Consider the following 27,936-nt stretch of genomic DNA (forward strand, 5'->3'; position numbering starts at 1 on the left):
AATTGCAGATGGACAGAGAGGGGCTTCCTTGAGACTCCTCTCAAATATTGCAAGAGTTTGTTGCTGGGATAAAGAAATATTAACAAAGTAGATTTTCTCCTGATTTGTCTCGCTAAAAGAAGCCGCTTTACTATGAATATCTTGTAAATGTTGTGTGCCTTGTGATGATTGGGACCAGTATTTAGTTCAGTGAACATGGAGTTAAGGAATGGTTCAGAAGCTGTGTTCACGTTCAGTCTCCCATTGGAAATGTGTTTTGTTCACAGTCTCGGGGTCCACATACCGGTTGGCGGCCCACGGGGGACAGGTCACCACATACGTCCCTGCCTACAAGTACAACCCCAAAACATCAGAATGGACAGAAGTGGCTCCTATGCAGTTTCCACGTTCTGGTTCAGCTGCCTGCACCCTCAATGGAAAGATCTACGTTATAGGTATCAAACCTGTCCTTAACCACTTGTCTTAAACTCTCTTTAGGCCACAGCAGTGGCCATAGCCGTCATCACAAATGTGATGAGGTCATCACATTTGGACAAGTGGCTGTACAGGATCTCCTCACTGGTCAGCAAGAATACTTTGAAGACTCTAACAGGAGCCCTCTTACAAGTTTTCTTTTTGACTCATGGTACCACAGCACCTCAAAGGTCTCCAGATATCCCAAAACAAACTGGCTAGGCTACTACTTGGCCTCTCAAAACCGCTGTTTTTGTATTGAACTGTGCTTTCGTTGATATGTTGATCTACAGACTGTTAATACAATTTTCAATCAATCAATCAATCATGGCCGTTTGTGGACGTTTTGCGTATTATATTCCCTGACTATATCTGGTTAATACCCTGAGCGGGAAGGACAGAGTTCTCCGTTCAATCAATTGGTAACGCCCAGCATCGAGATCGAAAATCTTAAAACGTGAATAACTCTTGATCTAAATCATTCCGTCCAATTCTAAGAAAAACGTATGTGTTAGACGGCTCATCGCGGTCCCGTCGCTAGTCGCGTTAGAATTGATCATACCTCCAGTTGTTGTCGATCGCATCGAGAGTGTTTTGGTTTTGGCTACATCAAGCTACTTCAGCCACATCCGTGATAGCATCCCGTCTGTCGCTAAATGTGCTCCGCTGCTATAAATGGATGGGCGGCGGGCACTCTATGATCTAATGCAGTGTTTCTCAACCTATGTACCGCGGCACTTTACTGTGCCGTTTGATCTGTCCAGGTGTGCCGCGAGATTTGTCCGAAAGTAACACTTTTCATAGCCTAAAAATCTCGGGGCACATCGGCGTTAACGTGCTGCGTTAACCCGATAAATAAATATTGGGGTCTCACTCTGCACAGAGCCTCTGGGTCTGCAGCGGCCAGGAGGCGGTGTGTCTGTGTGTGTGTGTGTGTGTGTGTGTGTGTGTGTGTGTGTGTGCGCGCGCGCGCGTGCGCGTGTGAGAGGGACGGTAAACAGTCAGCAACACGTTAAATTTCTACTTCTACTAAAGAAAGAGGCAGCGATGGAGCCATAAGTCCATACCCATAAATTCGTGGACATAAATTGCGCAAAATACTGTTAAACATGACGGCAGCAGCCTGCTGCATCCTCCTAGCTGTTGTGTGCTAAGCTAAATTATCATACAGAACAGTCAACACGGCATTGACCAGGGTTGCCACATTGACTGAGAGGGAAACAAGCAACCAGGTCTATGAAAATGTTAACAGGCCAGATCAAGTCAGAAAATCCGAAAAAGTCAGAAAATAAATATAGAATAAGCAACAATATTGCTGACTGTCAAACATCATTATCCAATGTTGTTTTAGAGCAGTGGTTCTCAAACAATTTCATGTCATGGACCACTAATATTCTATATATATATATATATTGTGGGGTCTCGCGAGCGACACCCCGCGATGGTAAGTGCGTTGCCAGGGCAACCAGACAAGCTGTCAGACAGAAGACGCCTCGGATCGTAAGACACGCCCTCGGCCGCCTAATAGGGGAGGTCTACGTCCCGAACCTCCTCCTCCACCAGATTGAGCTGATGGACGGACCGCGCCCAAACCAGCAAGCGGCCACACCCGGCGTATAAAAGGAAGACTTAGTAGTCGGTCTGACAGCGGCTGGTTCACACACACAAGCGTTCACGGAGGCACGCACGCACAAACCGTCGGGGGGTAAGCAGACACACACGCTCTCACCAAACACACACACTCCTGTGTATATATCTCTGCATGCCTTAACTGTCACTCTCCCCGTCACAGGCTTTCAGGATCGGGCCAGGGAATGTCCGCGGGACAGAGACCTCGGACGACACGGATGAATGAGTGAATTAGGAACGGGAGTTCCAGGAGTTCACAGTTATCGCGACGCAACAGGGGGGCAGCCCTGCAACAGCGAAGACAACTGGAACCCATACTAAAAGGTCGGAAGGAAACCTATTTAATTCCACACAGACTATTCTTCGAGGACTGCCTAGCAAGCAGGCTCTCGTTGTATTGAACGCCGGTGGGCTAAACGGCAGGTGCACGCTCGGAGCTGAACCCGCTATGGGAGAAGATACGCTACAGTAAAGGCTAAATACTGACGACGTCACGAAGCAAGGCTCCGCCGTCATATTATTATTATTCTTATCGTTTCTTATTATAACGAGCCCTCCAGTGTGGAGTCGTGCCGTAAGAAGAAGACTGTATAATCTAAGTTGAAACTAACGGATGTTTCTCACCCTACTCCAGGCGATCGAAGGAATCCTGTGAAGCCAATAATACTGTACGCTTGTGAATGCTACCCAGAGACGGATGTCGAGCGTCTCATTGTGATCTAACTGTCATAATCAACCTTCTTGCTAATAAACAGCGTTTTGAAGTGCTGCAATACCCTGTTCTGCCTGTTCATTTCCCACCAAGACTCCACATTTGGTGGAGAATGTGGGTAAAGCAGGTCCTAACCACCGCCTAATATGGACCAAGCAGCAGCCTTAAACGCCCTGGTGAAGAGCAACACGGACCTCCAGACGTGCATGCGGGAGGTACTGCGCAGACTGGACAGAGACGCACCGATCACCAGCAGCCGTGCTCACTAAGCAAACACCTGACGACGACATCGAGGCTTTCCTAGAGGTATTCGAACGCTCCGCCACCCGGGAGAGGTGGCCACTGGCCGACTGGGGTGGCATCGTAGCCCCCTACCTGTACGGACCGGCACAGCAAGCATGCCGGGACCTCACCGCCAGAGACGCGCTCGACTACGGAAAGCTAAAAGCCGCCATCCTGTCCAGCCTGGGGTACAGCCTTCCCGCCAGAGCACACAGGTTCCACCAGTGGGAGTTCCGCATGGCGCAGCCGGCGCGCACCCAGTTCGCCGACCTGTGCAGACTCACACAGAACTGGCTCACTACAGGAGAAGGCACCCCACTCCTCGACAGGATAGTGATCGACCGCGGCGTGAGAGCCCTGCCCCCCGACGCAAAGAAGATGGCGGTACACGCCTGCCCCGCCACCGTTGAAGAGCTAGTCACCCTGGTAGAGAACTACCAGGTGGGCACCCAGATGTTGCAACCATCTAAAACTGAACCAGCGAAGACCGACAACCGACAAGGACGGGACCGCCGCCGCCAGGCCCAGACGGTCCCCACGCCTAAACCCCGGACGAACCCACCACCAGCCCGCGGCCCACCCAGGCGGTGCTACGTCTGCGGACAGGAGGACCACCTTTCCTGGGCATGTCCGGACCGGGCACGGGACCCCGACGTCTCGATGGCCTCGGCCGCCAGTCTGGTGGGCTCCAGACACTGCCTGCACTCGGGAAGCTCCGCACAGTGCCAGGCAGCCCTACCGGTCCGAGTGAACGGCAGAGACACCCAGGCCCTGGTAGACTCCGGTAGTGTGGTGACACTGGTGAGAGGGGACCTGGTGACCGGCGGTGGACCCGAGACGGTCCCGGTCAGCTGCGTGCATGGCGACCTGCGCCGCTACCCAGTGACCCAAATACACATCCAGACCCCCCGAGGCAGCGTGACGGTACCCGCCGGAGTGGTTCCGGACCTACCCGTCCCCCTCCTGATAGGCACAGACTGCCCGCTCTTCGACAAGTATTGGACCCCGGGCCTCCGCCGTCCACCGCGGAAGAGGGGAAGAAAACGCCACCCTAGACCAGAGACGGAGAGACACCGCGCCTGCCCCGCCCTCGGAGAACCCGCAGCTGGGCCGGTATCAGCAGCAACAGCCGCCGCCCCGGACGAGTCCGGCCCGGAGAAAGTCCACTCCTCAGCAGACGAGACCCCGCCACTCGACGAGGACCCCTTCGTCAGCTTCCCCCAAGTGGACGGACCCCCCACTCGCCTACAAGGGGAGTTCGCCACGGCCCAGTGGACCGACCCGAACCTAGAGGGGGCGCGGAGAAACCTCTCCACTGTCGAGGGGAAGCGGTGTGATGGGGTGAGCGAAATAACCTTCCCTCACTTTCTAGTACGTAATGGTCTACTTTATCGAGCCGTCAAAGATAAAGTAGAGGCTGTAATTGAACAATTACTCGTACCTAGATCCCATGTATTGCGGGTGTTATATTTGGCACACTCACATCAACTAGGCGCTCATTTAGCAGTACAGAAGACGTATGATCGCATATTGGCTCGCTTCTACTGGCCGGGAGTAAAAAGAGCGGTCGAAGATTTCTGTCGGTCATGCGAGGAATGTCAACTCACGTCCCCGCGGGGGGTCGTGCACAGTCCGCTCATTCCCATGCCGATTATCGGTGTCCCTTTCTCGCGTATAGCTATGGACATAGTGGGTCCCCTACCCAAGTCGGCGCGCGGGCACCGATATATCCTAGTTATCCTTGATTATGCCACACGATATCCCGAGGCTATACCCCTGCGGGTCGCCAATGCCAAAACAGTGTCACACGAGCTCATGATGCTCTTTAGTAGAGTAGGCTTAGTAGACGAAATCCTGACGGACCAAGGGACATGTTTCGTCTCACGGGTTATCAAGGCGCTCTATAGCTGGCTGAAAGTGAAACAAATACGCACATCTGCCTACCATCCTCAGACCGATGGGCTGGTAGAACGATTTAATCACACACTGAAGAAAATGCTAAAAAGAGTAGCCGAAGAGGACGGAAAAGATTGGGACCGCCTCATCCCATATGTACTGTTTGCCATAAGAGAAGTACCCCAGGCATCCACAGGCTTCTCCCCGTTCGAGCTCCTGTATGGGAGACAGCCCCGCGGATTGCTAGATATCGCAAAAGAGACATGGGAGAGTCAGCCCTCCCCACTGCGAAATGTCATCGAACATGTAGAAATACTACAGGCGCGCGCCAGCCGCATCTGGCCGCTTGTGCGACAACATATGGCAGAGGCACAGGCAGCACAAAGTAGAGTGTACAATAGAGGCGCACAAGTGAGAGAATTCAAGCCTGGGGACCAGGTCCTCGTCCTTGTCCCCACGACAGAATGTAAATTCCTAGCCCGCTGGAAAGGTCCATACGAGATTGTAAAGAAGCTCAGTCCCGTTAATTATCGAGTGGCCCAACCAGGGAGGAGACGGGGCCAGCAGGTATACCATATAAACATTCTGAAAAAGTGGTATCCGCCGGAAACCGTTCCGCTACCTGCTCTGTTGACCCGCCCCCCTCCCCAGACTCCACCCGTTGCTGTAGGAGAAGGCTTGGCCCCGCAACAACAACAGGATATCCGAGAGCTCTTAGACCGGAACAGAGATGTTTTCTCCGAGCTACCCGGCCGTACCTCGGTAGTAAAACACGACATCGATACGACCCCGGGTAAGGTAGTCAGGCTACGGCCGTATAGGATCCCGGAAACTCGTAGGCGGGCCATACAGGAGGAAGTGAAGAAAATGCTCGAGCTAGACGTCATAGAAGAGTCACACAGCCCCTGGTCGAGCCCCATAGTTATCGTTCCCAAGCCAGATGGGAGCCTACGTTTCTGTAACGATTTTAGGAAATTAAATGAGATATCGCAGTTTGACGCCTACCCCATGGCTCGCGTAGACGAGCTAATTGAACGGCTGGGCCCCGCTAGACACATTAGTACATTAGACCTGACGAAAGGGTATTGGCAAGTTGGCCTAACCGAGCGAGCCAAACCAAAAACAGCATTTACCACCCCAGATGGGCTGTTTCAATATAAAGTCATGCCCTTCGGTGTACACGGAGCTCCGGCGACCTTCCAACGATTAATGGACAAAGTCCTGAGACCCCATAGCGCCTATGCGGCGGCATATTTGGACGACGTGATCATCCATAGCGCCACCTGGCGGCAGCACCTAGAAAGGCTAGATGCCGTGCTCAACGCCCTACGCCAGGCGGGCTTAGCCGTTAACGCCAAGAAGAGTCGTATAGCCTGGACCGAAACAGACTATTTAGGCTATACAATTGGACGCGGCTGCATTAAGCCACAAGAGAAAAAAATAGAGAGAATACAGAACTGGCCACGGCCCGCCACCAAAAAACAAGTGAAGTCTTTCCTCGGCCTAGTGTCGTACTATCAAAAATTTGTAAAAGACTTTGCTGCCACCGCCAGCCCGTTACACGATCTCACAAAAAAAAGTCTACCACACCACGTAAAATGGACCGAGGGAACAGAGCGCGCATTTCAAGCGTTGAAAGATGCCCTCTGTGGAAGCCCAGTCCTGATTACACCTGACTTTAATACCCCTTTCGTCCTCCACACAGACGCGTCTAACACAGGAATCGGTGCTGTCCTGGCCCAGACGCTAGAGGGAGACGAACACCCAGTCACGTTCATAAGTAGAAAGTTGCTCAAACACGAGAGGAACTACTCTACAGTCGAGAAAGAGTGCCTCGCAGTGAAGTGGGCAATCCACCACCTACGGTACTACCTGTGGGGCCGAAGGTTCACCTTAGTAACCGACCACGCGCCCCTCAAGTGGATGTCCACAAACAAAGATCGGAACGAGCGGGTCACCCGTTGGTTCCTAGAACTACAGAACTACACGTTCACGGTAGAACACAGACCCGGTAAAGACATACGCCATGCAGATGCGATGTCCAGGATGTATGAAGAAGAGGAAGAAAATAAAGCCCCTCGCCTCAGCGAGGATCTTAGGGGGGGAGTGTGTGGGGTCTCGCGAGCGACACCCCGCGATGGTAAGTGCGTTGCCAGGGCAACCAGACAAGCTGTCAGACAGAAGACGCCTCGGATCGTAAGACACGCCCTCGGCCGCCTAATAGGGGAGGTCTACGTCCCGAACCTCCTCCTCCACCAGATTGAGCTGATGGACGGACCGCGCCCAAACCAGCAAGCGGCCACACCCGGCGTATAAAAGGAAGACTTAGTAGTCGGTCTGACAGCGGCTGGTTCACACACACAAGCGCTCACGGAGGCACGCACGCACAAACCGTCGGGGGGTAAGCAGACACACACGCTCTCACCAAACACACACACTCCTGTGTATATATCTCTGCATGCCTTAACTGTCACTCTCCCCGTCACAGGCTTTCAGGATCGGGCCAGGGAATGTCCGCGGGACAGAGACCTCGGACGACACGGATGAATGAGTGAATTAGGAACGGGAGTTCCAGGAGTTCACAGTTATCGCGACGCAACAGGGGGGCAGCCCTGCCACAGCGAAGACAACTGGAACCCATACTAAAAGGTCGGAAGGAAACCTATTTAATTCCACACAGACTATTCTTCGAGGACTGCCTAGCAAGCAGGCTCTCGTTGTATTGAACGCCGGTGGGCTAAACGGCAGGTGCACGCTCGGAGCTGAACCCGCTATGGGAGAAGATACGCTACAGTAAAGGCTAAATACTGACGACGTCACGAAGCAAGGCTCCGCCGTCATATTATTATTATTCTTATCGTTTCTTATTATAACGAGCCCTCCAGTGTGGAGTCGTGCCGTAAGAAGAAGACTGTATAATCTAAGTTGAAACTAACGGATGTTTCTCACCCTACTCCAGGCGATCGAAGGAATCCTGTGAAGCCAATAATACTGTACGCTTGTGAATGCTACCCAGAGACGGATGTCGAGCGTCTCATTGTGATCTAACTGTCATAATCAACCTTCTTGCTAATAAACAGCGTTTTGAAGTGCTGCAATACCCTGTTCTGCCTGTTCATTTCCCACCAAGACTCCACAATATATATATATATATATATATATTATATATATATTTACTATATATACAATACACACACCGGTATATATACAGTATATACACAAACCGTATATCTAGGTGTGCCCCGAGATTTTTAGGCTATGAAAAGTGTGCCCTGGGACAAAAAAGGTTGAGAAACACTGATCTAATGGATTAAATAACCCTCGGCGTTCAGGGTGTTAATTCCTCTTTATCTAACAGGTGGTAAGCGTTCATCAGTGATCACGAACAAGGTGGAGTGCTACGACCCAAGGACAAACAAGTGGACAATGTGTGCGTTGTTGCGGCATTCATGCTGTTATTCTGGTGCGGTTGCGATGGCTGGAAAGATCTACGTACTAGGCGGGTTTGGTGATTATGGCAGGTACGAGACAATTTACTATAACCTGGAAATAAAGTGTCTGTTCACCACCAAACATTTCTCTCATTGCTATTGGTTCTGTCTTTGTTTAGCGGTGAAGCGCTTGAAGTCCAAGAGTACTGTGACCAGACGGACACATGGAGTGTGTATGAGCACCACGACAGTCGCACGACATGTCGCAGCTTTTTCAGCTGTGTCTCTCTCTGGCTGAGTACAGATGTAAATTACTTACCTTACCCTTACCCTAACCCACATGAGTCCGACGAAGACGATACCGATTATGATGACTACTGACCATAGACTGTAAAAAATATGGACAAAGCGTTCCCCGGGTCTAACATGAACGTAAAATGAAGCCTGTAATAATATGCTAATTCCTGATGTAAGTCGCCATCTTTGGTACCAGCTGGCCATTGGCTGGCTCCGTTTTGTATACCAGCTGGTCATTGGCTGCCCAGACAACGAGGCGGGACTTCCCCCCTTCTTCTCCGTTGGTTTTTATTTTGACTCGAGTGGGAGGGGAATCCCGATCATAGACTGTAATGGTAGCCACGCCCCTCAGAACATACGCGATGGTTTTTTTTCTTTATGGTCATTTTTTTAATTAATGGGACCATAATTTTCCAAAAAGAATATTATGACATTAGAAATGAGACTTTAAACTAGTGACTGGAAGAAGAAAGTATTCATGACCATGTTTATTAAGGTAATACAGTCTAGGTGAAGTTGGGCCAAAATACATGGGCCTCTATGGAGCTATGGGGCTTTTTGGGTCCGGTCCAGCGCCACAACAGGCCATTATATGAACTACCGATTTCAAATGAGGCTTCACAAAATATCTGGCTGACTGCCCCCCTGCTACTGACCAGTAAATGCGTTCATGGGTGCAAGAGAGGCCATATACCGTGTATATGAGCCTGAGGTGAGCACTGTAGCAAATCAAACCCCGGATGTTTCTTGCACAATGGCTTCACATGCCTAATGTGATGTCTTTGAAGGTTATGCACTGTAGAGATAATACATGCTTTCCTGTTTTTCTTTTGTCTAGCTGTGAACTTATATTTATGTTTTGAGACATCGAGGGACGTGTTATGTGTGTAAAAATGTCTGATAATGTGTATTACGGTAATTAGCTACCGAGGTTGTTTTATTTTTGTCTATTATACACACAGTATAAGTACAATGTGTTCAAGTATTGTGTATACTTGATATACCATGTTGCTCATGGTAGTAGGGGTACAGGATTTATACAATAAAAAAGGTGTCTTTTGGTAACATTTTTGTAATGATATAGTACACTGTACCAGTGCAACCTTCATAGAGTTTATTGGTTTAAATTTTGTTCCGTTTTAAAAAAATAAAAAAAATAAGAAAAACTCATCTCAATTAATCAATTTCAGTGATGGTATCATCTGTCTCTCTGGCAACTACAGAACATGTGCTATGATATTGTGACGTTAAAACAACACTCATCACAACGATGAACAACACAGATCTAGCAGCTTGTAAGTTGTCGGCACATTATTGAAACATAACATATAAATTATTACAATCTGACAAATCTGGGCAGACGATTAATGATTGTACTGTAGACGATGGCAGATTAAGAGCAATTATAATGTCCACACAGTTCATAGTCCATTATGGTGAGAGCCTCCTCACATTCCGCCCAATCACTTTTGGCATTTTTTATCCTCACTTTTTAAGCCCTCAGCCAATCAAATCATGGGGTACACACACATGTTAGTGGACGGGAGCAGGACGGTAAACGGAACAGGACGGCACGGCAGCCAGAACCGGCGACTGTAACAATGTTAAAATATTTAATATTTCATGTGATTCCATGTGAATGCAGCATAAGGTTGCCTATACCGCTGGTGTAAGGTAGGTAATCAGAAGTTTTCGCCAGATCCAGCATTAAAGGGTGGTGGTAATATATTAATACAAATAAAATAATAATGTAATAATATGTAATATTAATATAAGTAATAATGCATGTATAATAGTAGGCTATACAAGATTTAGCTAGTATGGTGTGTTGCGGTGTGGTGCAGAATCATATTTGGAACAGCAGATGGCAGCATCATCCAAGGCATTTGTGTCTGGGGTTTTAAACTCATTAGTTTCCCATTCATGCCATTTTGTCAAGTCTCGCATAAACACAACAAGCCGCATGGGCATTCTAAACCCAGTTACTTTTTAGCTCAAGAGTCAAGACCCATTGATTGATTGATTGAAATATTTATTAACAGTTTGCAGAATTTGCAGTACATTTCAAGCACAAACTCAATACAAAGACTGTTAACTGTGAGTGGACGACCCAATTAAGCATTACACTTGTTTACAACAGGGTCCACATTGTTCAATTCATCAAAACATTTAGAGACATACAAATAGACATTTCTATGTAGCTAAAAAACAGAACAGGAATTCATCATATGAAAAGACCCAAAAGAGCCAAGAGAGAGACCCAAGTGCACAACGCATAACTTCTAGCAGCATTGTGAGTAGAGTAGATCTGCTACTTAAGCTACTGTTCATAAATTCATAAAATATATAGCCTATAAAAAAATATTAAGTTCACAATGAGTGATTCACAATTCGCACTGCAGCTTGTAGATCAGCTATTTAGGCTACTTTCACTACTTCTATTTCTACAAATGTATCGAATTTCTTAGATTTGTCTTTTTTAATTCATGAAATTACTTGAAATCATTGAATTTGTTTTTAATTCATGATTTATTTATTGCTTTTTGGGAATGTATTTATTTATTTACTTATTTTAGTTTCTTACTTATTTATTTATTTGTCCGCGACCCAAAATGGGGTCCCGGCCCACTGTTTGAGACCCAGTGATTTAGAGCGTCAGCCCCGCCTATTTAGCTGATGCAGGCCAAGACAAGTCATGCGGTAGTACGCCCCCCCATAGCCCCTCCTCCTTCTCCACTGTTTTGAATGTGACAGAAGAGATATCATCATGTCGGCGTAACAGTGAGAGCTGTGGAGTGAGTCTCATGGAGCTCATTGTTTTTTGGGACCCGAGTCCATCGTCCTGACGCTAATAAGTGGAGCATATCTTCGTCAGGGGGGAAGCTGATAGCTGGAGATCGTTGTTCGGTTCCCCCCCCCCGAGCTGAAGGAAGGATTAGGAGTAGGACCTTAGGACACATTCATGGAGATCACAGCCGAGGGAGAAGCCGAGGAACGCAGGTGAGAGTGACTGACTGGGGTAGTACTATCATGGGCCTTCCTGGCAAGCGGTGGCACGCTGACATCTGTGACCTATCGGTTGTTGTTCCTCCGAGGTGGAAAGCCTGGTGACGCGAGGTTAAGGCAAAATCGCTGTCGGAAAAGGGAGCCAGTCCGGTAGATTTTCTTTACAGATTGCATCACATTATTACATTATTCAATTTAGCCTTGCCTTTGGCTAAGTACATGATAGTCTGGCTCCACGGCAAAATTGGCAATTATTACAAGGGAAACATATTTACATCCCTTTCCAACAAGGAAATCACTTGTTATTATACTTTATTATGTTTTAATTAAGTCCTCAAATGACTATACAGCTACGACTCGATAGTCTTAATCTATTAGGCTATCCGTAACGTACGTCTCTAAATGTGGTGGATTGAAAATGGTTGACCCTATTGTAAACGAGTGTAGTGCTTCATGGTGTCGTCCACAGTTAACAGTTTTGTATTGAGTTGTGCTTGAAATTTACTGTAATTCTCCAAACTGTTAATACATTCTTGAATTATTCAATCAATCAAAACGTAAAACAATAATGCACGAATCAACCGTGAATGTGCCAAACAGCGACCCCTGGAGTCACATAATTCGATAGGTCGTCAATGTGCCGTATGACAGCTGCAATGGGTTTGGCTCGAGTAGCTATTCAGCTACAGCTAAAGTTAATAGTGTTGTCATTAGATGAGAGTGTTATCTGTTCATTTAACAAGCGACTCTAACAAAACCCTCCCGTTTATGCACTATGCAGCCAACGAATGTGTTACTAGAGCCTTATTAGGTTCTCATATAAACAGTATAAATGAAACTATGCTAAAAACAGTTAGCATAGTTATGGGGTTTCACATAGCAAACCTGAGGTAAATATTGACAGATAACCTTAATAAAAGTTGGTCATGTCGACATTGACAAAGGTGTCATATTTGCTCCAACATACATGCACTTTTGGCTGGATAAAAAAAAAGACACCGCTTACAACATATTGCAATACTGTAATGTTTTCATGGAAGGTACAGGACAGGGGTAGGCAATAAGCAACTTCTAGTTGACTTTATCTGACATTTTCGAAGTACAGTATCGAAGGCCACGGAAAACTAATGCACTTTAGTTTTGTTTTTGTTCTGTTTATTTACAAAATATGCTATAGTGAAATCTGCTGTATGTACTACAGTATGTAAACAAACCTTTGTCATGATGACACTCATTTGAATACTCTATAAGTGTGTAGATTAGAAGAACCCCATGCTTGTCATGCTGCTGCAAATGTGAAAGTCAGACAAGTCGTAGGCGAGCTATGACTCACTGACTGCATAGATAAGATTCTCTTTCTATTATATTGTTGATGATGAGATGGTGGAACTAATTGCATTTGAAGGTTGGAACTTGGGCACACACACACACACACACACACACACACACACACACACACACACATGCACAGTTGTAGAGTTAATCCTTAATTTCAAAGACATGGTGGAATGTTGCTCATTACCCCTGTAAGTTAACATGCACGCACACTCGCACTCACACTAGACGAGTATAGCTGGACCCGTGATGGTGCTGTTTATGTTTAAGCTCTGTCTTCAGTGAAGGATTATTATGACGGGTATACTATAAACATTAACTTTGTTGTTAACCCATTTAGACATGAGCTCGATTCTACAAAATATCTTTTAGGGCACTTTGGGTGTGAAATCATGACAGTTTACTGAAAAACCTATGTTTCTATGCCAGTGGTGCTCAAACTATTTAATGCCAATTAAGGACCCCAATAAATATATGTAATTGGCCACCGACTCCCATCTGAAGATATGTTGTTCCAGGAACGACCCCAGAAGCAAAGATTTGAGTTAAACGTTCGCTCTGAAAGAATATAATTATATTCAAATATTTGCGCCACATTTTCACAAATTTTCAAAAATAGCAGACCTGCAAGCTGTGCCGCGCTACGGGCTTGTACATCTGCTATTTTCCAATAGCTAAAGTAGAACAGAATGCTTAAAACACCAAAAGGGGTTCCCACCTGAAATGGTTTAACAGTCCAGTTTCAACATGCCATCATTTTGTTTGGTGATGTTTCTCGGAATAAGTGAAGTAACGTCACTGTAAAAAAAAAAACCTAAGTCAGTTACTACTTTGTCTAAACATTGGGACTGTCTCCATCGTAGCTGGGTTTGACCCCTGCAACATATCCGTTTTTGGCCCTCGAAAGCGTTCCACAATAATTGATCATTACGATATCTATCGTCTGTATGTCCAAAACTTGTTACGTTTCCATCCATCTTCAACCGCTTATCCGTAGTCGGGTCGCAGGGGCAACAGCTCCACCAGAGTGCTCCAGACGTCCCCCTCCAGAGCAACATTAGTGACTTCCTCCTGGGGGATTCCGAGACGTTCCACGGCCAGTGAGTCGATGTGTTTCCTCCAACTGCGCTTTGGTCTGCCCCGGGGTCTCCTTCCAGTCGGACGTGCGTCGAGGACCTCCGTAGGGAGGCGCCCGAGAGGCATCCTAACCAGATGCCCGAACCACCTCAGCTGGCTCCTTTTCAGGCGAAGGAGCAGCGGTTCTACTCCGAGTCTCTCATGTGACCGAACTTCTCTCCCTATCTCTAAGGGAGACGCCAGCCACCCGTTGAAGAAAACTCATTTTGTCCACTTGTATTCTTTCGGTCCCCACACTTCCCACACTTCATGACCATAGGTGAGAGTACGTTTCAGGATCCAAATTCAAAAGCATCAAAAGTAGAAGATCTGCAAGCTCAAAGTGTGGATGTGTTACTTTTGAATACTTTTGTGTGACACTGCAGTGTGATCAGTTAGGGCTTTAATTGACGCAGAAACACAACAAAGTTCAAATATGGAGATAAGAGGCTTCTGTGCTAGGGTTGGGTGACGATACGAATACATCGTCAATCGCGAATATACGAATCCAATCACCGAATATTTTTATTAGGCGATTTCTCGGGACGATTTAGCCCAATTAACCTGTAAAGTGTGAGCAACATGTGAATCAATTTGGCCCAGCAAAGTAGTAACAGCGGCCGGGTGGAAATCACCTCCTCCGTTATAATGTATGCTCCCACAGTCCCCGCACTCAGCAGCATCGGGCACCGGGGCACGGCACTTACGGCAGCCGCCAGCCAAAGTAAAGGCTGGGAGCTGAGGGAGGCTGTAGCCTACATGTTTAAGCTCCGGAGTCCAGACCCATGCAGTTTAATAATATACAGTCACAACAGAATGCACACTGCTGTCTCGTGTATCATCACAATCCCAATGCCTCACCCGTGAAGTCGGGGGGGAAAATAAAACTGTCTACTAGTGTTAGTGTATAGGCTCGGGGATCATAATAGCGCTTAGCTTAAGTGTGTAGCCCCTACTGGTGCTGCAACCCTCTGATTGAACTTTATATCCGCCTGTAATCTAAGTTATTTTTATTGACAACGTGAATGAACCCCGACACCAGCGCTGCAAAAATAGACAGATCTACAAGCTCTCAACGCGTAGCGAACGGCACTGCAAAAACAGGCAGGACGTGATGCCTTGAGAGCTTGTAGATCAGCAGCAGCCCGGCCGCAGCAGCTTGTGGGCTCCGCTCCGAGCCTCCGACGGACCGCCGGTGCGGGGAGGCAAGGGAGCAAGTTACCCTGGCTGCGCAGCTGCGCTGCAGAAACAGACTGATCTACAGGCTCTCAACGCCTAGCGAACGGAGCTGCAAAAACAGGCAGGACGTGGCGCCTTGAGAGCTTGTAGATCTGGCTTTTTTGCGACCTGCAGTGAGCTGTTCTCACTTTACTTTTATGACACGAATACATCGTTAATCGGCGAATATTTGTCAGACGATGGGCGGTTGAAAAAAAATGGCATATCGCCCAACCTTATTCTGTGCACAACGGGATCTCATTATGAGTGCTCCATACCAGACACTGTGCTCCTGGACCAGCTAGTGCATTCTTTACGTGTCTCTATCATGTGGCGCAATTTGCCCGAGATTCACCCGCCATCACCGGTGGCATCACGCTTGTCACAAGTTATTTTACATCAGTGTTGAACCCGTGTCCCTACGTACGTTTGACGGAAATACCAGATCTACAATCTGAAAATGTGTCTGTGTGTTTGGTGTAAAAAATATAAATAAATCACACCCGTGTGAAGTAAGTGGTGCAACTCCGTGTGGTTCCAGGCCGACAGGAACGCACCCAGGGTGCCGCCCCAATTCCGTGTGGGGGTCCCTCTACTGTACCCTCTACTGTACTGTACTGTACCGGCACACCTGAAATCACCATATATACAGTTAATATGTGCGTGTGTGTTTGAGTGTGTTTGGTTGCGCACAGGTGCTCACACATACCCAGGCAGAGACCCAGCTAGGCAGAGAACCACACACATAGTCACTTAAAGGCGTAGTGAAATGAAAAATATGTTTTTCACACATTTCTTTCTTTTTCTTTTTTTTATCCCACGATTTTGTAACCCAGTTTTTCTTTTCACCCAGTGCCAATTATCTAATGTAATCCTGGGCACTACACTTCCTCTGCCAACCTGGGGGGGCAGCGGACTGACCTCATGCCTCCTTCTATGCATGAGAAGTCCAAGCTGCTTCTTTTCACCTGACAGAGGGGAATTTCCCCGGCCGGACGTAGCGCGTGGAAGGGACACGTTATTCCGACCAGTTCCTTTCCCCTCCATCAGGCGCCCCGGCTGGCCAGGGGGAGGTAGTTTTAGAGACCAGGATTTTCACACTTTTAGACCATCATATGGACATACGTAACAATGGATGCCAAAAAAATGGGCAAATTCTAATTTTTTTATATCAAAAGTCCATAAAAATATTTTTTCATGACTTCTTGAAAACGAAAACGTGCTGCGTGATGACGTGTAGAGATACACATCGATAAAAGCCAATGAAAATGAAGCTCACCCGTTTAATTCCCCATATCGACACTCTGATTGGTTCAGAAACTTCAGACCGGTGTTTCATGTTGAAACGTAAAAATAAAATGATCACCATTTCCGTTTACCTACACCTTTAAGGAAGTGGATGGTTGGATGGTTTAAAGCAGGGGTCCTCAACTGGCAGACCACCTCTCTGCGGACCCTAGGCAAATTATTAAAAAATAAATAAAAATAAAAATCATTTTTTTGCATCAGGTCAGGCCAGCAAAAAAGAATCTCTCCTAAGCTCAGGCCAGGCCAGCCACAGTCAATTTCAATTCAATCCAGGCAGTGTTGCTGCAGCACAACTACATTGTGTGTCTTATGTTAATGGAGGGAAGAAGTTAATAATATAAATAACATCAGATGGTACATTTCTCACGTGAAATTGCTGCAAAGGCCCCCAAAATGTCCCCCAAGGGCGCGCGCGGTGGAAGGGGATCTGATTTGTATAAGCTTGGCTTGACCATACTAAACGGGCATAGAGCCCCGCTCTCCGATGGACTCCGCGCATGGGACCGGACCTCGGTCTTATTAAAAAAAATCACACCAGTGTGAACCAAGTGGTGCAACTCCCGTCTATTGGTTCTCTGTATCGTTCCAATTTGTATCGTTCCAATTTCTTCTCTGTATCGTTCCAATTTCTTCTCTGTATCGTTTGCGTCCAGCAGGTGGCAGCCATGTCACATACTTCTCTCGTTCCAATTTCACACATGCGCACACCACTCGTGCTCACACAGGGTCACAGGTACACACATGCACACGTACACAGGTACATGGACATTGCATGCTGGATGTAGAAGTGGTTGCACCACTTAAAAAATATATGTGGACCTTCATCATTTCTAGTTGAGGGCCCCTGGTTTAAAGTGACACACCCGATGAAACGGGGACTCCTGCAGACCTATTTTGCCTGGGGGTGGTCCCTTAAAATCTTTAGCCCCTAGCCAAACATGTCTAGTGAAAATGAAAGGACGGGAGGCATACAACTTTATCCTGCTGCTTTCTAAACTAATTCAGCACTTCTAATGCCAGACATTCCCGCACAACATCAACGCAGTGTTTCCTGCAGGAAAATATTTGCCTATAAATAGGGGGAGGTCAGGGGGGCACGTGCATCGATTTAAAAAAATTAATAAATAAGTAGATTAATGAATTCACATCAAATTTGCAGTGATGATTTCAATGTAACAGGGTGCCTCGGTTCATTGCATGCAAAAAGAGAGGCAGCAGGACGACAAAACAGGAAAGGGCGCACAGTACACCAGTGTTGGTGAGGTGCTGGCCTAAGGCAGTAAATAAGTAAAAATGAGAAAAAGGCAGGCCTTGAATTCATGGATTGTTTTGTTTGATGGGGTCTGTAATTGATAGACATTTATTTTGGTGGACAAGTTACTCCTTTTTAAAGGATGATTTCACCCATTTAAAACGTAATATAATTGGCCCTCACTACTAATGCTCGTCATGGGGGGTGTCTACCCCTGTCTCAGAGGAGGGCTGTTCAGAAACCTGCCTACCAGTGACATCATAGATGGGTTGGACATGGGTGAAGTGAAGTCATTCGTTTAAGTCATGAGATACTGTCTAAGCGACGCCTGTTTGCAAAAAAGGTCTCTGTCTGTCTGTCTGTCTGTCTGTCTGTCTGTCTGTCTGTCCTGGACAGAACAGAATGTCTAGTCCTTGTGGAAAGTGACCGTGTTTATTTGGATGTTTCTGGACACTGTGGTGTGACTGAGCTCAGCGGTCTAACCTGCAAAACATGTGACCCACTGTCTGTGTTGTTGAGCCTAGGCCTGTCTGTCACGATTACACATTTTAAGCTGACGATCAATTGTCGCACAAATGATTGCGATTCACAATTTAATTGTGTTTTTTGCATTGAACAGTTTGTATTTCCGTTTGCCTTTTCGTAAGAACAAATTGCACAGGGCACACATGACAAATAACTTAAATATACGCGGATGTTTTTTTCTTTCCAAAAGTGTTTCCAAGAGTGTGTGGGAATATAGTGGCCCTCTGGAGTGTGTGTGGAGTTGGACATATAGTGGCCCTCTGGAGTGTGTGTGGACATATAGTGGCCCTCTGGAGTGTGTGTGGACATATAGTGGCCCTCTGGAGTGAGTGTGGACATATAGTGGCCCTCTGGAGTGTGTGTGGACATATAGTGGCCCTCTGGAGTGAGTGTGGACATATAGTGGCCCTCTGGAGTGTGTGTGGAGTTGGACATACTGTATAGTGGCCCTCTGGAGTGTGTGTGGAGTTGGACATATAGTGGCCCTCTGGAGTGTGTGTGGACATATATTGGCCCTCTGGAGTGAGTGTGGAAATATACATTTATAATGGCCCTCTGGAGTGAGTGTGGAAATATAGTGGCCCTCTGTAGTGAGTGTGGACATATAGTGGCCCTCTGTAGTGAGTGTGGAAATATCATAGGCCTATAGTGACCCTCTCCATCATCAAAGTTTCACACCCCTGCTATAGGTGGTCATCAGGCAGAGGCTCTCGGGGTCACTACTGCTACAATATGATACAGTATGAATAAATCAGGCTTCATTGTGTTGGCTTTTTATTTGCTGTGCACAACAGTCTGCGGCAGTCTTCTTGGTATCAATGAACAACAGTCTAAGTAAGTGATGTGGTTTCATTTCCACAGAGCAATGAAACCAAATGCATGCATAAATGCACAGTCGCACACATATGCATGCATGCGCACGCACACACGCGCACACACACACGCACATGCGCACACACACACACACACACACACACACACATGCACACACACACACACACACACACACCCATATTCATCATGAGTATGACAACGTTATTGGTGCCCCAGAAGCACAATTCTGAAAAGACTCTTAGACCGTTTGATGGGCTGTGTCTGTACAGAGCATTGGGTTACACAGCATTGCTGCTGACCTGGGGGGAAAAACACAGGAAGTCCTGCTGGATGCAAGCTTTGCACTTTTGTGTGTCTCTGAGAGGGAAGTGTCATGGACTCGTGTCGGTCGGTTGTTGGATATTCCCAGAGAAGCTGCATTCCATCCAGCGCTGCCTCCAAAACATAGTTTCTTGAACATTGTCGTCATCTGGTTTCTTTCTTTTATGACCTTTCTCTCTCGTTAGCTCATTTTCTAATATCGTCCCTGTCGGGTGGGAAACCTTGTATCATCTTATGTCCAAAACTGTTACTTTTCAGGATTCAATTTTCAGGAACATGTTTCAGGATTTCAGGATTTCAGGAACATGTTTTCGAGCTTGCAGATCTGCCACTTTTGATGCTTTTTGTGTGACACTGTAGTATCATGATCAAGTAGAGTGTTTGATTTACGACAAAAACACAAAAAGTTTGAATATGGAGATAAGAGGTTTCTGCCCAACAGTCCCTGTGACCTCTCTCATAACATCAAAGGGATAGTTCATCTAAAATAATCCCTCATGGAGACACAAATGGTCTCATTTGTGTCTCTATATGGAAGGGCTTAGGAATACGACCAAAAACAAACAAAAATATCCATGAATTATTTTAATTGAATCCCTGAATTGAATGTTGTTGTCATCGGGTTTCTTTCTTTTACCTTTCTCTGTCGTTAGCCCATTTTCTAATATTATTATTTCAAGGGTGAGTAATCGATAGAAGGAGAAAAAAAAGGGGGATTTAAGTATACCGGTATCTCTTTAGTGTAGCAAACTAAGCCTCAGTCCCACTCCCTTTCCATGACATCGTGAGATCCAGTGATTGGGAATAAGAGGTGACCAAAGTCACCAAACCCAACTCTATATCAATCAACCACCAATCTATCCTGATTGGTGGTTTTGTGTCCCTGACTGGAGTGCATGTGTTTGGTCTGACGGAGCATTGGCCCGATCGACAACCTACCTCAAACCCTCACCCTAACCCTAACCTCCCCCGGGGACAGACACCTAACCCCAACCCCAACCCTCTCCCGACCCCCAGCGCACCTCGGACCAATGCTCCTTCGGAGCAATGGTCCGTCGGATCATAGTATGCCTCCCCCCTGACTGCCTGGTCTAAGATGACCGAGTGGAGTGTTTCCAGGCAATGGGACAGTGTGTGTTCTCTTCTGGTATACACGCACAGTAGCTCCCTCTGAGTGTCAGCAGCACAGCGGCTAATGGCGCCTAATGGTCAGCACTTCTACACTGGGCTAAATGACCCCAGGGGGCCAGGACTGCTGCACTCTGTGGTCAGTGTGTATGCTTAGCTGTCACTGTTTTTTTCTGTTCTCCTGCAGTTATAAGAACAAGGAGTTGTGGAGGCAGCGAGTACCATTTAGACCTGACTAATCTACAGCCCTAGGCCTGTCGCAATCATTACATAATTGCCTAATCGCGAGATGATTGCAATTATTCTTGCATAAATCGTCAATGTTGAAAAAAATTCCATACATTTTCAAACATAGCTGAAATAGCAGATCTACAAGCTTACAACACATCATCACTTTCATGACATACTGTAAGCTTGTAGATCAACTATTTCTGCTATTTTGTACATTTTTTTTGAAAAGGTCTTTGCTAATCTGCAGTGATTTCAAGTTTTAAATTTAAGTTATTTCTCAATCATATCTGCCTTTTGTGATAACGAAGCCTGAAAGGCAAACGGAAATGCAAATTGTAACACTATCAAATCGTTAATCGCAATTATTTTTGTGACAATTAATTATCAGCTTAAAGATGTAATTTCCTGGGGTCTAGTAGGACTATAGTAAATAATAATAAAGAGGTCGCTGTAAAAAAAAAATATATATATATATATATATATATATATATATATACACGTAGCCACTTGTTTGAATGCCCCCACCCCCTGTCAAAAATACCTAAAATCGTTAAAACGAAATAAAGCAGCATTTTTTTTTTAAATTATATATATGAATGCTTTTGTGCCTTTTATTGATGGTTGCAGTGAAGAAAGACAGGAAAGAGGGAGGGAGAGACATGCAGCAAAGGTCGACAACGGGTCTCGAACACGCGACGAGCCGTCAGGCCAGAGCTAGCGTGCGCCCCCAAATGACTTTTTTTTTTAACACTCATCTTTTACCTAACCCTTCCCCCTGTGTGTCTGTGCTGTGCTCTCCTCCTCCCATGCAGGCGTGAGCACTGGAAGCTGCTGTCCAGCCTGAAGACCACAGTGGAGGGCCTGGTGTCCAGCAACAACCCCAACGTGTGGTCTCGCTACGGAGGCCTGCAGAGGCTCCACAAGGACATGAACAACGTCCTCAGCCACGGACTCAAGAATGAGCAGGTCCACACACACACACACACACACACACACACACACACACACACACACACAGTCACAGAGCCGTCCTTATACTCCTCTGTGTGTTTGTCTTAATGCAGTGGTTTTCAACCCATTTTTCATATCGAGGCATTGTTATTTGGCATTTGAGCCACGGACCACCACTTGATGAGTCATTTAGCCTCTCGGAGCCCAAAACGAAGTATTGTGATAAAATATTCAGATTCATAGCAGATCTAACAAGCTCACAACACGTCACATTGCAAGCTTGTAAATCGGCTATTAAATAAATAATAATAAAAAAAACCATTAAGAATGTATTAGCTAGCTGATACCACACAGCCTAAGCTGCTCACTCGTCAATCCCCTCACCCTGTTTAGGTGTAGTTTTATTGAGGTTACGTTCAGGAATAAGGTTATGTTTTAGGTGTAGTTTTACTGAGGTTAGGTGTAGGAATAAGGTTAGGTTTTAGGTGTAGTTTTACTGAGGTTAGGTTTAGGAATAAGGTTAGGTTTTAGGTGTAGTTTTACTGTGGTTACGTTTATGAATAAGGTTAGGTTTTAGGTGTAGTTTTACTGAGGTTAGGTGTAGGAATAAGGTTAGGTTTTAGGTGTAGTTTTACTGAGGTTAGGTGCAGGAATAAGGTTAGGTTTTAGGTGTAGTTTTACTGAGGTTAGGTGTAGGAAAAAGGTTATGTTTTAGGTGTAGTTTTACTGAGGTTATGTGTAGGAATAAGGTTAGGTTTTAGGTGTAGTTTTACTGAGGTTAGGTGTAGGAATAAGGTGAGGTTTTAGGTGTAGTTTTACTGAGGTTATGTGTAGGAATAAGGTTAGGTTTTAGGTGTAGTTTTACTGAGGTTAGGTGTAGGAATAAGGTGAGGTTTTAGGTGTAGTTTTACTGAGGTTACGTTTAGGAATAAGGTTAGGTTTTAGGTGTAGTTTTACTGAGGTTGGGTGTAGGAATAAGGTTAGGTTTTAGGTGTAGTTTTACTGAGGTTAGGTGTAGGAATAAGGTTAGGTTTTAGGTGTAGTTTTACTGAGGTTAGGTGTAGGAATAAGGTGAGGTTTTAGGTGTAGTTTTACTGAGGTTACGTTTAGGAATAAGGTTATGTTTTAGGTGTAGTTTTACTGAGGTTAGGTTTAGGAATACCAGTTGAATACCGCCGGATTTGCTGGCGGGCCGACTGTGTTTTGGAGTATTTGTTATCAGAGTAGGACCTACTTTAAAAAGTACAGTTGAAGGGCCATCTATCTCACTGTACTGTGAGACTAGGAGTAGGAACCTCCACATATTTGGAATATCTAGAAAACCTTTGCTGTTCCTGATTTATAGCCGTTGCAAAACCGAGTTCAAGTTCCTGCTGTTGCCACACAGGAATTAGACTGAAATAGAGACAAAGAAGTTGATCCGGGGATGAAAGTAATTGTGACATTTCACAACAAACAAGTGAGTGTACAAATGAACACAATAATGGGTGGACACAGTACAAAGTGCAACAATAGTTCACATCATTACGTAGTGGTGTAGTATGTAATATGCACATGATGACTAGGGTAAGTTATTTAGGCTTTTAATGAGTGTTATCCCTTAACGATGCCGTCCTAATGGTCAAATTCCTTTCCCTTTAATGATTCCTGTATTTTTTTAATAAATAAAGATATATAATTTGGGCCTTCATTAAAAAAGTTATAGACGATTACAGATCTCACCTAGCCTTCGCCATAAAATGAATCCCACTCTATCTCCTCTCTGTCTTGTGTAAAAAAAGTGTAAAACTGAAGAGGGAAATTATATTCACTGTATATGGTCATGTCATAAGATTAAACGATACTGGTTGGGTATCGTGCAGCAGTTGAATGAGATCTTTAATATGGAGTTTGAACCTGACCCTATGTGTTTGATTCTTGGGCTGCCTGATGACAAGATTGTTGACAAGTTCCATACACGTCTGTTTAATCTCTTAATTAATGCTGCTAGGAAAAATATTCTGTTGTCTTGGATTAATGAGAAACCACCAACAAAAAAAGACTGCCACAAAATAATCATGCAGTGCATGCCGTTGGAATTCCTAACCTGCCTGCTACGCTCCACCACAGATACCTTCTATAAAATATGGGACCCATATTTGAGATTTGTTGGCCCTCAGTTAGCTACCACCTTGACCATAGGGTTCCTGGACAGAAGCGATGCCACTAACCTTGATTGATAAAGTTATGGATATTATTGTTATGTATGTATGTATATGCATATCTTTTATTTTATTTTATTTTCTCTGGAGTTGTTAACCCATCTAGACTTTCAAGCACCAAACTGCACCAAACTGCAAATGTGTCCATATTTGTATATTATTTTTGTACTTTATTTTTTGGTAAGTGTATAACTGTGTCCTTTGTTCCACGACGCGCCTGAGCTGAGCTGTCTTTTTTTGTTTGTTTGTTTTGTTTTTCCTGTCTTGTCTTTGTTATTGTCATAAAATGTAAAAATCAATAAAAATATTATTGAAAAAAAAAAGTTATAGACAGAACCATACATGGTATACTGTACAATATTGAATACTTATTTTATTTTATTTATTATTATTATTATAGTGGTTCTCAAAGTGAGGTACAGTGTACAAGTGGAACCAAATGGACCCGGTGGTCCTTGAAATGGAAAAGGTTTTGACGGTATTGTAATTGTAAACGTGAAGTCCACATACCAGCTCTTGACTGAATGAGAACCGGAAGCGGTTCCAAACGTGAATGGAACCCATTCCTGGCTCCTCCATTGTCGGGTCTGGTTCCGGAACCCAACCCTTTGTAATGATGAGAAGAGGCATTTGGTGAAACAATCTCTTGAGGTCTCGTATCAGACTATCGTTCACCTATTGTAAAGGAAGCGAATGGTGACGTAGTGGAAAAAACAAGCACAAAGCACATTATAATAGTCTATTGTGTCTGTCGTAGTTGTCTTCTCTTCACAACGGGCGCTTAGCCAGGTGGACCGTAACTTAACCTGGATTAAATTAGATGTTTCAAAGACTGACCTCCTAATGGGTGGGGTTCTTCTTTGTGCTGTTTTTGTTTTTGTTTTTTTAGCATTTTGACTTCTCACGCTTTTGCACTGACCGAATGGACGCTTTTTTGATTGGCATTGCGCTGATAATTATTATCTTTTGTGTTTTTATGACGGGATACGATGAGAAGCACTGACTAATGGACAGTATAACATATCTATTTCTCTATCTCTATTTATCTGTAATCTCTGTATTAAACCTCTTTAACGGTTGACTTTGTGTTTCTAGGTGTACTACAAGCACAGAGACTACTGGTCGTTTGTGTGGTGTGTCCGGACCGTCAGCCCTCACCTGGCCTCCATCGTGGAACCGGTACGCAAGTGGCAAATAATTATCTCTAATTATTTTTTCATTTCACATTTATGTATTCAGGAAGGTCAATTGGGGGAAATCTATCCCCCCCCCCCCCCCAACTCCACGTCTGTCTGTCTGTCGTGAAAAAGTGACTAAATCGATGGCATCCTCCATTCCCCCCAGCCCAGCTATATGACCCTCTTCTCACTGTAGCGTCGCAATCCTCCTGAGGATCCTCCTTCCTTCATTATCTCCTCCAGCTATATGCTTCTGTTGTGAGTGTCAATAACCTTTGAGCCCTGGACTCCGCTCTTCCTCCGTGGTGTGTTTGGCTGGCCGTGCACCAGACTGTGTCAGCAATGCGTCATGAGCTTGTCAATGGGCTATTTTCACCGCGTGACACCGTGTGACACCCACAAGCAAGCATAGCGGGCTTCATGGGATCGTGCAACAATCGTCGGGGTCTTCGCAGATCCCGTTCATTATCTACTATCTCGTGTAGACTTCCCTCTGTGTGTTTTTGAGGTGGCTCAAAGTTGTTTAGGGAGAGAAAAGGGGGAGGATAATTGGTTCTTTTTTGTCTGCATACTTGAGTTCCAAGGAGTTCACGCCAACTCCCACATTACAAACGGGCGCGGTGGGAAGACATCAAGCCTACTTTACTACCCAAGTGGCTGCAGAAACTGGAAATACATTAGCACAGGTGTTGTTAATTAATGTAAGTGATGTTTGAGCACTTCCCAAACTGGGTGGTAACGTAGAAAAGACATTCACCCAAAGCTTTTGGAGTTAAATTCCACCACCACTAGCTAAAAATAAATTAATAATAATAATTGGGTACGTTTTTTGTTTTAATGTTTATTTTCAAGTTACGGTATGGTTTCAAGGTTTTACTATAGCAGAAAATGCCAAAACACAGTACTTGACAAAAAAAAGAAGGAAAAATGACTAAAGATAAAACCATAAAGCGCAATTAGGCAATTAAATATGACTCTTCAGAACATCTATTTAAACTCTCTCTCTCTCTGTCTCTGTCTCTCTCTCTCTCTCTCTCTCTCTGTCTCTCTCTCTCTCCCCCCCCCCCCCCCCCCCCCCCACACTCCAGTTCAGTCAGCTGGAGCCAGTGTTGACCAGTGGCTTGCAGATGACCGGTGACAGCTACAAGGCTGACCGCTGGCTGCTCCACAGCCTGCAGATCCACCAGCTGTCCGCCCAGCTCAGACCGCTGCTCAGGCACTCGGGACACACGCGCAAGTACTACAACGGTGAGGGAGTCCCTTTAGCAGCGGCCCGTTTAATTTAATCTATTTAGACCCGAGGACGATTCTACAAAATGTCTTCTAAATCCTGATGGTTTTCTGAAAAACCCCATGTCAGTCGTTCTCAAACATTTTCATGTCAAGGACCCCCAGACAATTGGCCGCCGACCCCCATCTGAAAATATGGTCCTTGGTTCAATGTTCTGGGGGGGGGGGGGGAAGAGTGTGAATAGTGCCTGTACTTCTAGTCGGACTCAATTAAAGGTAGCGTAAGTGATTTTCCTTTGTTAAAATAAATGTTACATAGCTCCATATTGTGATGGTATTCATTGCTGTAGTATAGAGTGTTCAGTGACAGTGTTACATAGCTCCATATTGTGATGGTATTCATTGCTGTAGTATAGAGTGTTCAGTAACAGTGTTAAATAGCTCCATATTGTGATGGTATTCATTGCTGTAGTATAGAGTGTTCAGTAACAGTGTTACATAGCTCCATATTGTGATGGTATTCATTGCTGTAGTATAGTGTTCAGTGACAGCGTTAAATAGCTCCATATTGTGATGGTATTCATTGCTGTAGTATAGAGTGTTCAGTAACAGTGTTACATAGCTCCATATTGTGATGGTATTCATTGCTGTAGTATAGTGTTCAGTGACAGCGTTAAATAGCTCCATATTGTGATGGTATTCATTGCTGTAGTATAGAGTGTTCAGTAACAGTGTCAAATAGCTCCATATTGTGATGGTATTCATTGCTGTAGTATAGAGTGTTCAGTAACAGTGTTAAATAGCTCCATATTGTGATGGTATTCATTGCTGTAGTATAGAGTGTTCAGTAACAGTGTTAAATAGCTCCATATTGTGTTGGTATTCATTGCTGTAGTATAGAGTGTTCAGTGACAGTGTTAAATAGGTCCATATTGTGACAGCACTCATTGCTATAGACTAGTGTTAGTTCAGTCAGTAACAGTGCTAAATAGGTCCATATTGTGACAGCACTTATTGCTATAGAGTGTTTGTTCAGTAAACACTAAACAGTAAATACATTTTCAGGTCAGGATATAAATTTTATCCAATCAGGCGAGATAACTAAACCACAGGATACCGGATAATGAAGTTGATTTGGAAGTGATGACACAGAGAAATGAGCAGATAAAATCTGAACTTGCGGTGGTTCCAGGTGGTCCCTGCAGCTAAATGACCGAGAGTTGGTAACCAAATGGACCCTTATAGATTTTAAACTCTTTAGAGCGTAAAATGGTTTAATTTTACGCTCTCAAGAGGTAAATTATTGTTAAACATCTGCATTATTTAATTTACAAGTAATAGAATTGTGGTTCAAAATCTTATCTAACAACAACAAAATGTTCTTTAGTTTTGGGTCTGAGAG

The 27,936-nt window shown here is 45.2% G+C and overlaps 2 protein-coding genes across 5 annotated transcripts in view; both read left to right on the forward strand.

Annotated features, from left to right (window-relative positions):
* The window catches only part of LOC310860599 (kelch-like protein 28), a 31,915-nt gene extending 22,999 nt beyond the window's left edge, over positions 1-8,916 (forward strand). For all 3 annotated transcript variants that reach the window (XM_083767615.1, XM_083767617.1, XM_083767616.1), the window contains exons 12-14: positions 267-434; positions 8,331-8,493; positions 8,583-8,916. In XM_083767615.1, the coding sequence (XP_083623741.1) occupies positions 267-434; positions 8,331-8,493; positions 8,583-8,784 (533 nt within the window). In that variant the 3' untranslated portion in view covers positions 8,785-8,916. The remainder of the gene's footprint in view (positions 1-266; positions 435-8,330; positions 8,494-8,582) is intronic.
* Positions 8,917-11,472: 2,556 nt separating this feature from the next.
* rubcn (rubicon autophagy regulator) overlaps positions 11,473-27,936 on the forward strand; it is a 49,532-nt gene continuing 33,068 nt past the window's right edge. For both annotated transcript variants that reach the window (XM_083767036.1, XM_083767037.1), the window contains exons 1-4: positions 11,473-11,700; positions 21,787-21,940; positions 25,222-25,305; positions 26,393-26,552. In XM_083767036.1, coding sequence (XP_083623162.1) covers positions 11,663-11,700; positions 21,787-21,940; positions 25,222-25,305; positions 26,393-26,552 — 436 coding nt within the window. In that variant the 5' untranslated portion in view covers positions 11,473-11,662. The remainder of the gene's footprint in view (positions 11,701-21,786; positions 21,941-25,221; positions 25,306-26,392; positions 26,553-27,936) is intronic.

The sequence above is a fragment of the Protomyctophum parallelum genome (assembly GCF_964188405.1).
Source record: "Protomyctophum parallelum genome assembly, chromosome: 6".
In the NCBI taxonomy this organism is placed as follows: Eukaryota; Metazoa; Chordata; class Actinopteri; order Myctophiformes; family Myctophidae; genus Protomyctophum; species Protomyctophum parallelum.